The sequence below is a fragment of the Procambarus clarkii genome, chromosome 4, assembly GCF_040958095.1.
Source record: "Procambarus clarkii isolate CNS0578487 chromosome 4, FALCON_Pclarkii_2.0, whole genome shotgun sequence".
Lineage (NCBI taxonomy): Eukaryota > Metazoa > Arthropoda > Malacostraca > Decapoda > Cambaridae > Procambarus > Procambarus clarkii.
The window spans coordinates 57,600,606-57,620,795 of record NC_091153.1 but is presented as its reverse complement, the minus strand read 5'-3'; the positions used below and the strand labels follow the sequence as shown (position 1 = coordinate 57,620,795).

The 20,190-nt window shown below is 47.2% G+C and overlaps 1 protein-coding gene across 1 annotated transcript in view; it reads right to left on the bottom strand.

Moving 5' to 3' along the window:
* Positions 1-20,190, bottom strand: part of LOC138371819 (protein O-mannosyl-transferase TMTC1-like) — a 90,873-nt gene that overhangs the window by 2,991 nt on the left and 67,692 nt on the right. Inside the window, exon 6 of the mRNA XM_069336845.1 lies at positions 625-768. Within this exon, the coding sequence (XP_069192946.1) occupies positions 625-768 (144 nt within the window). The remainder of the gene's footprint in view (positions 1-624; positions 769-20,190) is intronic.

Below are 20,190 nucleotides of genomic sequence, written 5' to 3'. Positions count from 1 at the left end.
AGCTGAGTGCTGTACCACTGTACCACCAGCCAACAATAAGCATGGGGAGAGTCTTATGCACTCATATAACCCCATGCCCGAGTGCATTCGGGTGATGTGGTCAACTATTTCCTGTAGTCCAGGTTTAAGCCACAGAACATAAGCTAAGGGAAGCCAAGGGTTCCTTAGCCACAACCGTACTACTTGGCCTAGTATGCAAGGGGCCCATTTGACTAACAAGCAGAGTGATTTTCGTTATTTTTAACTATTTATTTTCAAATTTGTTTATTCTAATCAATTTTTTATTATACTACGAACATGAACTACTGACGTTGCTAGGTTAGGTTGGTGGATGTGTGTAGCATATGTATAAATGGTGTGTACTGTGGTGGGTGGACTGTGTACCATACAACGGTGTAACTAGGTACGGTACTGGTACGGTTCGGTACGGTGTAACTAGGTACGGTACTGGTACGGTTCGGTACGGTGTAACTAAGCTGATACTGTTCCTCCTGTGAGGTGTACAACTTGTGCTCGTGTGGGGCGTGGAGGGTGTAGGCAGTGAGAAATGATCACGTATCTGCTGTAAGAGGTTAACCAGAAAGCAGAGGACACGAAAGATGGTGTAACTTAAATGTCACTTACTGTCTGAGGTTGGCCAAGTTGTAGTAGGCGTGGGCGTGGTGTGGGTGGGCCTTCAGGGCCATCCGGAAGTGGTTCTCGGCTTCCGAGGTGTCGTTAAGAAGTGTGCCCAGGTTGTTGTGGGCGCTGGAGTGCCCCGGCCACAGTCTGAAGGAGAGAGCCAGTGGTCAGCACCAGGATGCGAGGGGGAGGGGCCAGCGCCTACAGAGACGGGGTCCGAACCCATACAGAGGTAAACAAAAGGTAAACATTGGAAAGCGAAGATCGCGAGACTGGTCAGAGTTTGTGTAGATATATATAAAAAAAACATATATTGTCCGGAACAAGTTTGGTGGAGTTACCTGGCCAGACCTGCGGGTGTGTGTGAGCCACACTCATCACCAACAGGTGCAGCGGTGTAGGCAGAAACACAGCCAGGGACTCCTTGATGGTCGGTTTTGATATACAATATTGTCACTAGGATAATAGACTTGGAGCTACATAATAATGGACATTAAATATATATATATATATATATATATATATATATATATATATATATATATGTCGTACCTAGTAGTCAGAACACACTTCTCAGCCTATTATGCAAGGCCCGATTTGCCTAATAAGCCAAGATTTCATGAATTAATGTTTTTTTGACTACCTAACCTAACCTAACCTAACTTTTTCGGCTACCTAACCTAACCTATAAAGATATGTTAGGTTAGGTTAGGTAGGGTTGCTTAGGTTCGGTCATATATCTACATTAATTTTAACTCCAATAAAAAAAAATTGACCTCATACATAATGAAATGGGTAGCTTTATCATTTCATTAGAAAAAAATTTGAGAAAATATATTAAGTAAAACTTGGCTTATTAGGCAAATCGGGCCATGCATAGTAGGCTGACATGTGTGTTCTGGCTACTAGGTACGACATATATATATATATATATATATATATATATATATATATATATATATATATATATATATATATATATATATATATATATATATATATATTTTATTAAATATGACCGAAAAAGTAAGATTAATAATTCTAACACGAATTTTCTCAATCTTTCGTACATTATGCTTCACTGTTGGAGGTAAATCAAAAATCACTTCTCCAAAATTCATTTTTATTTCTAGTCTGACGCGACACGGGCGCGTTTCGTAAAACTTATTACATTTTCAAAGACTTCACAAATACACAACTGATTAGAACTTGCGTTTCCCTGATTTTATATCTACATTTGAGTGAGGTGGGAAGGGTGATGTGGCATTACATTTGAGTGAGGTGGGAAGGATGATGTGGCATTAGAGGATATTAATAGGGTATTAAAAGTATCAACACAAGACAGAACACGAAACAATGGATATTGAATAGAAGTGTTTGTAGAAAGCCTATTGGTCCATATTTCTTGATGCTTCTATATTGGAGCGGAGTCTTGAGGTGGGTAGAATATAGTTGTGCAATAATTGGCTGTTGATTGCTGGTGTTGACTTCTTGATGTGTAGTGTCTCGCAAACGTCAAGCCGCCTGCTATCGCTGTATCTATCGATGATTTCTGTGTTGTTTACTAGGATTTCTCTGGCGATGGTTTGGTTATGGGAAGAGATTATATGTTCCTTAATGGAGCCCTGTTGTTTATGCATCGTTAAACGCCTAGAAAGAGATGTTGTTGTCTTGCCGCCTGCTATCGCTGTATCTATCGATGATTTCTGTGTTGTTTACTAGGATTTCTCTGGCGATGGTTTGGTTATGGGAAGAGATTATATGTTCCTTAATGGAGCCCTGTTGTTTATGCATCGTTAAACGCCTAGAAAGAGATGTTGTTGTCTTGCCTATATACTGGGTTTTTTGGAGCTTACAGTCCCCAAGTGGGCATTTGAAGGCATAGACGACGTTAGTCTCTTTTAAAGCGTTCTGTTTCGTGTCTGGAGAGTTTCTCATGAGTAGGCTGGCCGTTTTTCTGGTTTTATAGTAAATCGTCAGTTGTATCCTCTGATTTTTGTCTGTAGGGATAACGTTTCTATTAACAATATCTTTCAGGACCCTTTCCTCTGTTTTATGAGCTGTGGAAAAGAAGTTCATGTAAAATAGTCTAATAGGGGGTATAGGTGTTGTGTTAGTTGTCTCTTCGGAGGTTGCATGGCTTTTCACTTTCCTTCTTATGATGTCTTCGATGAAACCATTGGAGAAGCCGTTATTGACTAGAACCTGCCTTACCCTACAGAGTTCTTCGTCGACTTGCTTCCATTCTGAGCTGTGGCTGAGAGCACGGTCGACGTATGCGTTAACAACACTCCTCTTGTACCTGTCAGGGCAGTCGCTGTTGGCATTTAGGCACATTCCTATGTTTGTTTCCTTTGTGTAGACTGCAGTGTGGAAACCTCCGCCCTTTTCCATGACTGTTACATCTAGAAAAGGCAGCTTCCCATCCTTTTCCGTCTCGTAAGTGAAACGCAGCACGGAACTCTGCTCAAATGCCTCCTTCAGCTCCTGCAGATGTCTGACATCAGGTACCTGTGTAAAAATGTCGTCAACATACCTGCAGTATATGGCCGGTTTCAAGTTCATGTCGACTAAGACTTTTTGCTCGATGGTACCCATGTAGAAGTTTGCAAACAGGACACCTAGGGGAGAACCCATAGCGACCCCATCTACTTGCTTATACATGTGCCCATCCGGGCTCAAGAAGGGTGCCTCTTTAGTACAAGCTTGGAGTAGTTTCCTCAGAATACTTTCTGGCATGTCAAGAGGAGTACAGGCTGGATCACGATACACTCTGTCGGCTATCATTCCGATTGTCTCGTCCACAGGTACGTTGGTAAACAGCGATTCTACGTCCAACGAGGCTCTTATCCCTGTGGCCCGTGCGCCCCGCAGTAAGTCCACAAATTCCTTTGGAGACTTCAGGCTGAAGGCGCAAGGAACATAAGGAGTCAGCAGGCCGTTGAGTCGCTTCGCCAATCTGTACGTGGGTGTGGGTATCTGGCTAATGATTGGCCGAAGTGGGTTTCCAGGCTTGTGCGTCTTGACATTTCCATACGCATATCCAGGTTTATATTCCCCAATGATCTTTGGCAGGTGGAGTCCGGATTTCTTGGCGTTCACAGTTTCGATCAGTTTGTTGACCTTTGCTTTTAATTCGGCTGTAGTGTCCTTCGTTACCCTTTGGAACTTAGTTTGGTCAGAGAGTATGATGTTCATTTTCGCCAGATATTCGTCTTTTTTAAGAATGACATATATTGGCGACTTGTCACCTCTCCTGACAACTATCTCCTTGTTCTCACGAAGGCTTTTAGCTGCCGCTCTAAGCTCGGGGGACAGTATGGTGCTTCTGTAGTTGCCTCGATTCTTTCCTCCTTCTGCAATAAGTTCTGCTTGTAAGGTATCTTTGGTAGTGACCTTCTTTTGTGTCTCGAGGTCGAATATGTCGTCCAACAGAATTTCCAACTCCACTTTCCGGGCCATTTCACTCGGTCTGGACATAACATGACAGTTTATGCCCAGATTTAGGAGAGTGACTTGGTCCTCAGTGAGGTTAATTCCTGCAAGGTTCAGGAAGCCATCTCTTGGTCGTGGAATTGCCATAGGTCCTCCATATAATGTTGTTAGTTTCTTGATAATCCTTGTTTCAGTGCTGAGGTGATGTTGGTCTGTGAGGATGTCGAGGTGTTGTTCAATGCGGGTACGGATACTATGGTCGATGTTGCTATTTCTCCACTCGTTTGTAGCATGAAGTAGTTGCGTTTTTTTGTCTTTGATTTCAGAGAATGAAATCAAAGACAAAAAAACGCAACTACTTCATGCTACAAACGAGTGGAGAAATAGCAACATCGACCATAGTATCCGTACCCGCATTGAACAACACCTCGACATCCTCACAGACCAACATCACCTCAGCACTGAAACAAGGATTATCAAGAAACTAACAACATTATATGGAGGACCTATGGCAATTCCACGACCAAGAGATGGCTTCCTGAACCTTGCAGGAATTAACCTCACTGAGGACCAAGTCACTCTCCTAAATCTGGGCATAAACTGTCATGTTATGTCCAGACCGAGTGAAATGGCCCGGAAAGTGGAGTTGGAAATTCTGTTGGACGACATATTCGACCTCGAGACACAAAAGAAGGTCACTACCAAAGATACCTTACAAGCAGAACTTATTGCAGAAGGAGGAAAGAATCGAGGCAACTACAGAAGCACCATACTGTCCCTCGAGCTTAGAGCGGCAGCTAAAAGCCTTCGTGAGAACAAGGAGATAGTTGTCAGGAGAGGTGACAAGTCGCCAATATATGTCATTCTTAAAAAAGACGAATATCTGGCGAAAATGAACATCATACTCTCTGACCAAACTAAGTTCCAAAGGGTAACGAAGGACACTACAGCCGAATTAAAAACAAAGGTCAACAAACTGATCGAAACTGTGAACGCCAAGAAATCCGGACTCCACCTGCCAAAGATCATTGGGGAATATAAACCTGGATATGCGTATGGAAATGTCAAGACGCACAAGCCTGGAAACCCACTTCGGCCAATCATTAGCCAGATACCCACACCCACGTACAGATTGGCAAAGCGACTCAACGGCCTGCTGACTCCTTATGTTCCTTGCGCCTTCAGCCTGAAGTCTCCAAAGGAATTTGTGGACTTACTGCGGGGCGCACGGGCCACAGGGATAAGAGCCTCGTTGGACGTAGAATCGCTGTTTACCAACGTACCTGTGGACGAGACAATCGGAATGATAGCCGACAGAGTGTATCGTGATCCAGCCTGTACTCCTCTTGACATGCCAGAAAGTATTCTGAGGAAACTACTCCAAGCTTGTACTAAAGAGGCACCCTTCTTGAGCCCGGATGGGCATATGTATAAGCAAGTAGATGGGGTCGCTATGGGTTCTCCCCTAGGTGTCCTGTTTGCAAACTTCTACATGGGTACCATCGAGCAAAAAGTCTTAGTCGACATGAACTTGAAACCGGCCATATACTGCAGGTATGTTGACGACATTTTTACACAGGTACCTGATGTCAGACATCTGCAGGAGCTGAAGGAGGCATTTGAGCAGAGTTCCGTGCTGCGTTTCACTTACGAGACGGAAAAGGATGGGAAGCTGCCTTTTCTAGATGTAACAGTCATGGAAAAGGGCGGAGGTTTCCACACTGCAGTCTACACAAAGGAAACAAACATAGGAATGTGCCTAAAAGCCAACAGCGACTGCCCTGACAGGTACAAGAGGAGTGTTGTTAACGCATACGTCGACCGTGCTCTCAGCCACAGCTCAGAATGGAAGCAAGTCGACGAAGAACTCTGTAGGGTAAGGCAGGTTCTAGTCAATAACGGCTTCTCCAATGGTTTCATCGAAGACATCATAAGAAGGAAAGTGAAAAGCCATGCAACCTCCGAAGAGACAACTAACACAACACCTATACCCCCTATTAGACTATTTTACAGGAACTTCTTTTCCACAGCTCATAAAACAGAGGAAAGGGTCCTGAAAGATATTGTTAATAGAAACGTTATCCCTACAGACAAAAATCAGAGGATACAACTGACGATTTACTATAAAACCAGAAAAACGGCCAGCCTACTCATGAGAAACTCTCCAGACACGAAACAGAACGCTTTAAAAGAGACTAACGTCGTCTATGCCTTCAAATGCCCACTTGGGGACTGTAAGCTCCAAAAAACCCAGTATATAGGCAAGACAACAACATCTCTTTCTAGGCGTTTAACGATGCATAAACAACAGGGCTCCATTAAGGAACATATAATCTCTTCCCATAACCAAACCATCGCCAGAGAAATCCTAGTAAACAACACAGAAATCATCGATAGATACAGCGATAGCAGGCGGCTTGACGTTTGCGAGGCACTACACATCAAGAAGTCAACACCAGCAATCAACAGCCAATTATTGCACAACTATATTCTACCCACCTCAAGACTCCGCTCCAATATAGAAGCATCAAGAAATATGGACCAATAGGCTTTCTACAAACACTTCTATTCAATATCCATTGTTTCGTGTTCTGTCTTGTGTTGATACTTTTAATACCCTATTAATATCCTCTAATGCCACATCATCCTTCCCACCTCACTCAAATGTAATGCCACATCACCCTTCCCACCTCACTCAAATGTAGATATAAAATCAGGGAAACGCAAGTTCTAATCAGTTGTGTATTTGTGAAGTCTTTGAAAATGTAATAAGTTTTACGAAACGCGCCCATGTCGCGTCAGACTAGAAATAAAAATGAATTTTGGAGAAGTGATTTTTGATTTACCTCCAACAGTGAAGCATAATGTACGAAAGATTGAAAAAATTCGTGTTAGAATTATTAATCTTACTTTTTCGGTCATATTTAATAAAATATGTCTACAGGAAAGACTGCTACCAAAATATACTAATATATATATATATATATATATATATATATATATATATATATATATATATATATATATATATATATATATATATATATATATAATGTATATACTCTCCTGGAACGACCCAAGCATGGCACAACCTCCTAATGTTTGGCAACATATGTCTAGCCACCCCTGCAAGGAGAGACAAAACCTTTGCTGCCTCAGTCATCAAAGCTATAAATGATTTTCCCAGGGAGGACAACCAGGTGCGCCTTCCCACTCGCGCGAGAAACCCCCACCGCAGGAAGAGCAACAGTGGCATATCCGAGACATCAAAAATCAGAACATCAGTCACCAAGAAAATAGAAGAAGGAAACACTATTGGCGCAATACGAGTCATCACCAGTGAGGACTCAATTGCCGACAGAGATGCCGCAACAGCTCAAGCCCTAAGGGAGAAACACCCACCCAGGGCTCCGCGTGAGGACGACATTGTACAAGTGGGGGCTACCGGAGCAGAACCTCTCTGGGTGGCTGAATCTGTGGTCCATAAAGCAGCCATGTCCTTCCCTACAGGATCAGCAGGTGGGTTCACAGGACTAAAACCCAACCACCTCAAGCAAATGCTCAACCCTGCACTGGGTGACATTGCAAAGAACCTCTTGGTGGAACTAACCAGATTCACCAACACATGTCTAGCTGGCAACATACCAGCGTCCATAAGACCAATCTTTTTTGGAGCATCTCTCTGTGCTCTAAAGAAAAAGGATGGAGGGATCAGGCCAATAGCTGTGGGTAATTCTCTCCGGCGTCTCGTCGCAAAGGCAGCTGCAAGAACAGTTAGTGATTCAGCGGCCAACATGCTGAAGCCAAAACAGCTCGGGTTTGGCATTCCACAAGGGTGTGAGGCTGCAGCCCATGCAGCTCGAGCCTTCATCGCCAACATCACAGACGAAAAGGCCCTTATCAAGCTAGATTTCAAAAATGCCTTCAATTTGGTGCGGAGGGATGCTGTACTCCGTGCGGTTCATAGTCATTTCCCTTCCCTCTACCCTTTTGTACATTCATGCTACAGTATGGATCTTAAGCTACTTTTTGGCGAACATGAAATTGACTCGCGAGAAGGCGTCCAACAGGGTGACCCCCTTGCTCCTCTCCTTTTCTGCTTAGTCATCAAACAAGTCACAGAGGTCCTGTCCAGCGAGCTTAACATCTGGTTCTTGGATGATGGTACCCTAGCTGGTTCCCAAGACTCCCTCCTGGAGGACATCAGAAAAATTCAGGAGCAAGGTGCAGTTTTAGGCCTCACCCTGAACCCTTCTAAATGTGAAATAATATGTTCCAACCAGGGCATCGTAGAGAGAATAGAGGGTCTTCTGCCAAATATTCATAAAACTCAACCTGAAGACAGCACACTCCTAGGAGCTCCCCTGGGGTTGAAAGCCATCGATGAGGTCCTTGATAAGAAAATCGCCGACCTTAAGAGGATGAATGGGAGGATTGAGGATATTGATGCTCATGATGCACTCTACCTCATCACCAGATGTCTGTCCCTCCCCAGGTTAACCTACTTTCTGAGGTGTTCACCATCTTACACTAGCCAAAAACTAAGTGAGTATGACCGGTTACTGAAATCAATGCTAGAAAAAGCCCTTAACCTCTCTCTCGATGACCTACAGTGGAAACAAGCCTCTCTTCCCGTAAGACTTGGGGGCCTCGGAGTTCGAACAGCAACGCAAATCGCTGTTCCAGCCTTCCTGTCCTCCTTATCAGCATCCGACGACCTTGTGAAGGAAATTCTACCTGCCCACTTACATCAGCTGGCAGGTGTACATGATCCCAATTTTACACGCTGTGCCACAGAGTGGGCCTCTCGTGCAGGCCAATCACCTCAACCACCATCCCCAAAAGCCCACAAGCAATCCAGCTGGGATGGTCCCATTGTAGACCAAGTTGCTGCAGAGTGCCTGGGTGCTGCAACAACACAACACGACATTGCTCGCCTCACAGCAGTAGCAGCACCACATGCAGGGGATTTCCTGTTAGCAACCCCAATGTCGGCAACTGGCACGCGTCTCACACCACACGCCCTCCGAATTGCTGTGGCCCTCCGCCTTGCTGCCCCAATCCACACCAGATATAGGTGTATTTGCGGCGAGGTAGTGGCTGACAGGTACGGCCACCATGGCCTACTCTGCCAAAGCACAGGGGGATGGCACTCGAGGCACAGTGAAGTTAACGACATCATCAAGAGGAGCCTCACCACAGCTGGATGCCCAGCTGAAAGAGAGCCCCATTACCTAACGCCCCGTAACTCTGATGCTCTTATTGGTCGCCCGGATGGTATCACAGTGAACCCCTGGAAGAATGGCAAGCAGTTGGTATGGGACTACACGTGCGTATCAACCCTGGCTAACACCTACATTAACCTCAGTGTTGCACAACCAGATGGCGCTGCCACCCACAGGGAAGCAGCCAAATCCCGTAAGTATAGAGAACTGGATCACCACTACAATTTTGTCCCCATTGCTTCTGAGACACTCGGCGCCTGGGGTAAAAGTGCTACCAGTTTTTTGAAGGAACTGGGTTCTAGGCTCATTGAAACAACAAGGGACCCGAGAGCTGCAAGCTTTCTTTTCCAGCTCCTCAGTGTGGCGATACAGAGGGGAAATGCGCACTGCATCCAGGGTTCCTGCCAGCCATCTGAGGAGCTGGAGGAACTCGACAACCTATGATAACCATCTTTGTAACCCATATGTAACTCCTTTTTTGTAACAAAGTTCAAATAAAGTAAATATATATGTGTACATACAAAAGAATGGGGGTGGTAGGAGAAAATAATATAAATGTTCAGTGAGAGACCACAAGGTCTCCTCTGAATACTTTTTATTTTCTTCTCCGAGGCTATGGGTCCCCACATTGGCACCAGAGGTGGTACCCTCACAAACTTTTATATGTATATATATATATATATATATATATATATATATATATATATATATATATATATATATATATATATATATATATATATATATATATGTATATATATATATATAATATATATATATATATATATATATATATATATATATATATATATATATATATATATATATATATATATATATATATATATATATATGTCGTACCTAGTAGCCAGAACTCACTTTTTGGCCTACTATTCAAGGCCCGATTTGCCTAATAAGCCAAGTTTTCCTGAATTAATATATTTTTTCAAATTTTTTTCTTATGAAATGATAAAGCTACCCATTTCATTATGTATGAGGTCATTATTTTTTATTGGAGTTAAAATTAACGTAGATATATGACCGAACCTAACCAACCCTACCTAACCTAACCTAACCTATCTTTATAGGTTAGGTTTGGTTAGGTAGCCGAAAAAGTTAGGTTAGGTTAGGTTAGGTAGGTTAGGTAGTCGAAAAACAATTAATTCATGAAAACTTGGCTTATTAGGCAAATCGGGCCTTGCATAGTAGGCTGAGAAGTGCGTTCTGGCTATTAGGTACGACATATATATATATATATATATATATATATATATATATATACATATATGTCTGTGCTAAAAACCCTGTAAACTGCTCCATGAATTATCAACCATTTTTTTCCAAACCAATATTTAAAGTTCAACTTTAAAATTAAAGTTGAACACTTTAATATCTCCTTTGTTATACTATTTCACGCACCTGTACACTTCACACACCTGTACACTTCACACACCTGTACACTTCACCCACCTGTACACTTCACGCACCTGTACACTTCACGCACCTGTACACCTTACCCACCTGTACACTTCACCCACCTGTACACTTCACGCACCTGTACACTTCACCCACCTGTACACTTCACGCACCTGTACACCTCACCCACCTGTACACTTCACGCACCTGTACACTTCACGCACCTGTACACTCCACGCTCCTGTACATTCCACGCACCTGTACACTTCACCCACCTGTACACTTCACGCACCTGTACACTTCACACACCTGTACACTTCACGCACCTGTACACTTCACACACCTGTACACTTCACCCACCTGTACACTTCACGCACCTGTACACTTCACGCACCTGTACACTTCACGCACCTGTACACTCCACGCGCCTGTACATTCCACGCACCTGTACACTTCACGCACCTGTACACTTCACGCACCTGTACACTTCACGCACCTGTACACGCCACGCACCTGTACATTCCACGCACCTGTACACTTCACCCACCTGTACACTTCACGCACCTGTACACTTCACGCACCTGTACACTTCACGCACCTGTACACTCCACGCACCTGTACACTTCACCCACCTGTACACTTCACGCACCTGTAGACTTCACCCAAATGTACACTTCACGCACCTGTACACTTCACCCACCTGTACACTTCACGCACCTGTACACTTCACCCACCTGTACACTCCACGCACCTGTACACTTCACCCACCTGTACACTTCACGCACCTGTACACTTCACCCACCTGTACACTTCACCCACCTGTACACTTCACGCACCTGTACACTTCACGCACCTGTACACTTCACGCACCTGTACACTCCACGTACCTGTACATTCCACGCACCTGTACACTTCACACACCTGTACGCTTCATGCACCTGTACACTTCACACACCGGTACACTTCACACACCGGTACACTTCACGCACCTGTACACTTCACGCACCTGTACACTTCACGCACCTGTACACTTCACGCACCTGTACACTTCACGCACCTGTACACTTCACGCACCTGTACACTTCACGCACCTGTACACGTCACGCACCTGTACACTTCACACACCTGTACACTTCACGCACCTGTACACTTCACACACCTGTACACTTCAAGCACATGTACACTTCACACACCTGTACACTTTACGCACCTGTACACTTCACACACCTGTACACTTTACGCACCTGTACACTTCACACACCTGTACACTTCACGCACCTGTACACTTCACGCACCTGTACACTTCACGCACCTGTACACTTCACGCACCTGTACACTTCACGCACCTGTACACTTCACACACCTGTACACTTCAAGCACATGTACACTTCACACACCTGTACACTTTACGCACCTGTACACTTCACACACCTGTACACTTTACGCACCTGTACACTTCACACACCTGTACACTTCACGCACCTGTACACTTCACGCACCTGTACACTTCACGCACCTGTACACTTCACGCACCTGTACACTTCACGCACCTGTACACTTCACGCACCTGTACACTTCACACACCTGTACACTTCACGCACCTTTACACTTCACGCACCTGTACACTTCACACACCTGTACACTTCACGCACCTGTACACTCCACGCACCTGTACACTTCACACACCTGTACACTTCACACACCTGTACACTCAACGCACCTGTACACTTCACACACCTGTACACTTCACGCACCAGAACACTTCACGCACCTGTACACTTCACGCACCAGTACACTTCACGCACCAGTACACTTCACGCAACAGTACACTTCACGAACCTGTACACTTCACGCACCTGTACACTTCACGCACCTGTACACTTCACGCACCTGTACACTTCACGAGCCAGCACATTTCACCCACCTGTACACTTCACGCACCTGTACACTTCACGCACCTGTACACTTCACGCACCTGTACACTTCATGCACCTGTACACTTCACGCACCTGTACACTTCACGCACCTGTACACTTCACGCACCTGTACACTTCACGCAGCTGTACACTTCACGCACCTGTACACTTCACCCACCTGTACACTTCACACACCAGTACACTTCACGCACCTGTACACTTCACACACCTGTACACTTCAAGCACATGTACACTTCACACACCTGTACACTTTACGCACCTGTACACTTCACCCACCTGTACACTTCACGCACCTGTACACTTCACACACCTGTACACTTCACGCACCTTTACACTATACGCACATGTACACTTCACACACCTGTAAACTTCACGCACCTGTACACTTCACGCACCTGTACACTCCACGCACCTGTACACTTCACACACCTGTACACTTCACACACTTGTACACTCCACGCATCTGTACACTTCACACACCTGTACACTCCACGCACCTGTACACTTCACACACCTGTACACTTCACGCACCTGTACACTTCACGCACCTGTACACTTCACGCACCTGTACACTTCACACACCTGTAAACTTCACGCACCTGTACACTTCAAGCACCTGTACACTCCACGCACCTGTACACTTCACACACCTGTACACTTCACACACCTGTACACTCCACGCATCTGTACACTTCACACACCTGTACACTCCACGCACCTGTACACTTCACACACCTGTACACTTCACGCACCAGTACACTTCACGCACCTGTACACTTCACGCACCTGTACACTTCACGCACCTGTACACTTCACGCACCGGTACACTTCACGAGCCAGCACATTTCACCCACCTGTACACTTCACGCACCTGTACACTTCACGCACCTGTACACTTCACGCACCTGTACACTACACGCACCTGTACACTTCACGCACCTGTACACTTCACGCACCTGTACACTTCATGCACCTGTACATTTCACGCACCTGTACACTTCACGCACCTGTACACTTCATGCACCTGTACACTTCACACACCTGTACACTCCACGCACCTGTACACTTCACGCACCTGTACACTTCACGCACCTGTACACTTCATGCACCTGTACACTTCACGCACCTGTACACTTCACGCACTAGTACACTCCACGCACCTGTACACTCCATGCACCTGTACACTTCACGCACCTGTACACTTCACGCACCTGTACACTTCATGCACCTGTACACTTCACGCACCTGTACACTTCACGCACCAGTACACTTCACGCACCTGTACACTTCACGCACCTGTACACTTCACGCACCTGTACACTTCACGCACCTGTACACTTCACGCACCAGTACACTCCACGCACCTGTACACTTCACGCACCTGTACATTTCACGCACCAGTACACTCCACGCACCTGTACACTTCACGCCCCTGTACACTTCACGCACCAGGACACTTCACGCACCTGTACACTTCACGCACCTGTACACTTCACGCACCAGTACACTTCACGCACCAGTACACTTCACGCACCTGTACACTTCACGCACCTGTACACTTCACGCACCAGTACACTTCACGCACCAGTACACTTCACGCACCAGTACACTTCACGCACCTGTACACTTCACGCACCTGTACACTTCACGCACCTGTACACTTCACGAGCCAGCACACTTCACCCACCTGTACACTTCACGCACCTGTACACTTCACGCACCTGTACACTTCACGCACCTGTACACTTCATGCACCTGTACACACCACTCACCTGTACACTTCACGCACCTGTACACTTCACGCACCTGTACACTTTACGAGCCAGCACACTTCACCCACCTGTACACTTCACGCACCTGTACACTTTACGCACCTGTACACTTCACGCACCTATACACTTCACGCACCTGTACACTTCACGCACCTGTACACTTCACGCACCAGTACACTCTACGCACCTGTTCACTTCACGCACCTGTACACTTCACGCACCAGTACACTTCACGCACCTGTTCACTTCACGCACCTGTACACTTCATGCACCTGTACACACCATTCACCTGTACACTTCACGCACCTATGCACTTCACGCACCTGTACACTCCACGCACCTGTACACTTCACGCACCTGTACACTTCACGCACCTGTACACTTCACGCACCTGTACACTTCACAAGCCAGCACATTTCACCCACCTGTACACTTCACGCACCTGTACACTTCACGCACCTGTACACTTCACGCACCTGTACACTTCACGCACCTGTACACTTCACACACCTGTACACTTCACGCACCTGTACACTTCACGCACCTGTACACTTCACGCACCTGTACACTTCACGCACCTTTACACTTCACGCACCTGTACACTTCACGCACCTCTACACTTCACACACCTGTACACTTCACGCACCTTTACACTTCACGCACCTGTACACTTCACGCACCTGTACACTTCACGCACCTGTACACTTCACACACCTGTACACTCCACGCACCTGTACACCTCACACACCTGTACACTTCACACACCTGTACACTCAACGCACCTGTACACTTCACACACCTGTACACTTCACGCACCAGAACACTTCACGCACCTGTACACTTCACGCACCAGTACACTTCACGCACCCGTACACTTCACGCACCAGTACACTTCACGCACCTGTACACTTCACGCACCTGTACACTTCACGCACCTGTACACTTCACGCACCTGTACACTTCGCGAGCCAGCACATTTCACCCACCTGTACACTTCACGCACCTGTACACTTCACGCACCTGTACACTTCACGCACCTGTACACTTCATGCACCTGTACACTTCACGCACCTGTACACTTCACGCACCTGTACACTTCACGCACCTGTACACTTCACGCAGCTGTACACTTCACGCACCTGTACACTTCACCCACCTGTACACTTCACACACCTGTACACTTCACGCACCTGTACACTTCACACACCTGTACACTTCAAGCACATGTACACTTCACACACCTGTACACTTTACGCACCTGTACACTTCACCCACCTGTACACTTCACGCACCTGTACACTTCACACACCTGTACACTTCACGCACCTTTACACTATACGCACATGTACACTTCACACACCTGTAAACTTCACGCACCTGTACACTTCACGCACCTGTACACTTCACGCACCTGTACACTCCACGCACCTGTACACTTCACACACCTGTACACTTCACACACTTGTACACTCCACGCATCTGTACACTTCACACACCTGTACACTCCACGCACCTGTACACTTCATACACCTGTACACTTCACGCACCTGTACACTTCACGCACCTGTACACTTCACGCACCTGTACACTTCACACACCTGTAAACTTCACGCACCTGTACACTTCACGCACCTGTACACTCCACGCACCTGTACACTTCACACACCTGTACACTTCACACACCTGTACACTCCACGCATCTGTACACTTCACACACCTGTACACTCCACGCACCTGTACACTTCACACACCTGTACACTTCACGCACCAGTACACTTCACGCACCTGTACACTTCACGCACCTGTACACTTCACGCACCTGTACACTTCACGCACCGGTACACTTCACGAGCCAGCACATTTCACCCACCTGTACACTTCACGCACCTGTACACTTCACGCACCTGTACACTTCATGCACCTGTACACTTCACGCACCTGTACACTTCACGCACCTGTACACTTCATGCACCTGTACACTTCATGCACCTGTACACTTCACACACCTGTACACTCCATGCACCTGTACACTTCACGCACCTGTACACTTCACGCACCTGTACACTTCATGCACCTGTACACTTCACGCACCTGTACACTTCACGCACTAGTACACTCCACGCACCTGTACACTCCATGCACCTGTACACTTCACGCACCTGTACACTTCACGCACCTGTACACTTCATGCACCTGTACACTTCACGCACCTGTGCACTTCACGCACCAGTACACTTCACGCACCTGTACACTTCACGCACCTGTACACTTCACGCACCTGTACACTTCACGCACCTGTACACTTCACGCACCAGTACACTCCACGCACCTGTACACTTCACGCACCTGTACATTTCACGCACCAGTACACTCCACGCACCTGTACACTTCACGCCCCTGTACACTTCACGCACCAGTACACTTCACGCACCTGTACACTTCACGCACCTGTACACTTCACGCACCAGTACACTTCACGCACCAGTACACTTCACGCACCTGTACACTTCACGCACCTGTACACTTCACGCACCAGTACACTTCACGCACCAGTACACTTCACGCACCAGTACACTTCACGCACCTGTACACTTCACGCACCAGTACACTTCACGCACCAGTACACTTCACGCACCTGTACACTTCACGCACCGGTACACTTCACGAGCAGAGCACATTTCACCCACCTGTACACTTCACGCACCTGTACACTTCACGCACCTGTACACTTCACGCACCTGTACACTACACGCACCTGTACACTTCACGCACCTGTACACTTCACGCACCTGTACACTTCATGCACCTGTACACTTCACGCACCTGTACACTTCACGCACCTGTACACTTCATGCACCTGTACACTTCATGCACCTGTACACTTCACACACCTGTACACTCCACGCACCTGTACACTTCACGCACCTGTACACTTCACGCACCTGTACACTTCATGCACCTGTACACTTCACGCACCTGTACACTTCACGCACTAGTACACTCCACGCACCTGTACACTCCATGCACCTGTACACTTCACGCACCTGTACACTTCACGCACCTGTACACTTCATGCACCTGTACACTTCACGCACCTGTACACTTCACGCACCAGTACACTTCACGCACCTGTACACTTCACGCACCTGTACACTTCACGCACCTGTACACTTCACGCACCTGTACACTTCACGCACCAGTACACTCCACGCACCTGTACACTTCACGCACCTGTACATTTCACGCACCAGTACACTCCACGCACCTGTACACTTCACGCCCCTGTACACTTCACGCACCAGTACACTTCACGCACCTGTACACTTCACGCACCTGTACACTTCACGCACCAGTACACTTCACGCACCAGTACACTTCACGCACCTGTACACTTCACGCACCTGTACACTTCACGCACCAGTACACTTCACGCACCAGTACACTTCACGCACCAGTACACTTCACGCACCTGTACACTTCACGCACCTGTACACTTCACGCACCTGTACACTTCACGAGCCAGCACACTTCACCCACCTGTACACTTCACGCACCTGTACACTTCACGCACCTGTACACTTCACGCACCTGTACACTTCACGCACCTGTACACTTCATGCACCTGTACACACCACTCACCTGTGCACTTCACGCACCTGTACACTTCACGCACCTGTACACTTTACGAGCCAGCACACTTCACCCACCTGTACACTTCACGCACCTGTACACTTTACGCACCTGTACACTTCACGCACCTATACACTTCACGCACCTGTACACTTCACGCACCTGTACACTTCACGCACCAGTACACTCTACGCACCTGTTCACTTCACGCACCTGTACACTTCACGCACCAGTACACTTCACGCACCTGTTCACTTCACGCACCTGTACACTTCATGCACCTGTACACACCATTCACCTGTACACTTCACGCACCTATGCACTTCACGCACCTGTACACTCCACGCACCTGTACACTTCACGCACCTGTACACTTCACGCACCTGTACACTTCACGCACCTGTACACTTCACGCACCTGTACACTTCACAAGCCAGCACATTTCACCCACCTGTACACTTCACGCACCTGTACACTTCACGCACCTGTACACTTCACGCACCTGTACACTTCACGCACCTGTACACTTCACACACCTGTACACTTCACGCACCTGTACACTTCACGCACCTGTACACTTCACGCACCTGTACACTTCACGCACCTTTACACTTCACGCACCTGTACACTTCACGCACCTCTACACTTCACACACCTGTACACTTCACGCACCTTTACACTTCACGCACCTGTACACTTCACGCACCTGTACACTTCACGCACCTGTACACTCCACGCACCTGTACACTTCACACACCTGTACACTTCACACACCTGTACACTTCACACACCTGTACACTCCACGCATCTGTACACTTCACACACCTGTACACTCCACGCACCTGTACACTTCACACACCTGTACACTTCACGCACCTGTACACTTTACGCACCTGTACACTTCACACACCTGTACACTTCACGTACCTGTACACTTCACGCACCTGTACACTCCACGGACCTGTACACTTCACGCACCTGTACACTTCACGCACCTGTACACTTCACGTACCTGTACACTTCACGCACCTTTACACTTCACGCACCTGTACACTTCACGCACCTGTACACTTCACACACCTGTACACTTCACGCACCTTTACACTTCACGCACCAGTACACTTCACACACCTGTACACTTCACGCACCTGAACACTTCACGCACCTGTACACTCCACGCACCTGTACACTTCACACACCTTTACACTTCACACACCTGTACACTCCACGCATCTGTACACTTCACACACCTGTACACTGCACGCACCTGTACACTTCACACACCTGTACACTTCACGCACCTGTACACTTCACGCACCAGTACACTTCACGCACCAGTACACTTCACGCACCTGTACACTTCACGCACCTGTACACTTCACGCACCTGTACACTTCACGCACCGGTACACTTCACGAGCCAGCACATTTCACCCACCTGTACACTTCACGCACCTGTACACTTCACGCACCTGTACACTTCACGCACCTGTACACTACACGCACCTGTACACTTCACGCACCTGTACACTTCACGCACCTGTACACTTCATGCACCTGTACACTTCACGCACCTGTACACTTCACGCACCTGTACACTTCATGCACCTGTACACTTCACACACCTGTACACTCCACGCACCTGTACACTTCACGCACCTGTACACTTCACGCACCTGTACACTTCATGCACCTGTACACTTCACGCACCTGTACACTTCACGCACCAGTACACTCCACGCACCTGTACACTCCATGCACCTGTACACTTCACGCACCTGTACACTTCACGCACCTGTACACTTCACGCACCTGTACACTTCACGCACCTGTACACTTCACGCACCCGTACACTTCACGCACCTGTACACTTCACGCACCTGTACACTTCACGCACCTGTACACTTCACGCACCTATACACTTCACGCACCTGTACACTTCACGCACCAGTACACTCCACGCACCTGTACACTTCACGCACCTGTACATTTCACGCACCAGTACACTCCACGCACCTGTACACTTCACGCCCCTGTACACTTCACGCACCAGTACACTTCACGCACCTGTACACTTCACGCACCTGTACACTTCACGCACCAGTACACTTCACGCACCAGTACACTTCACGCACCTGTTCACTTCACGCACCTG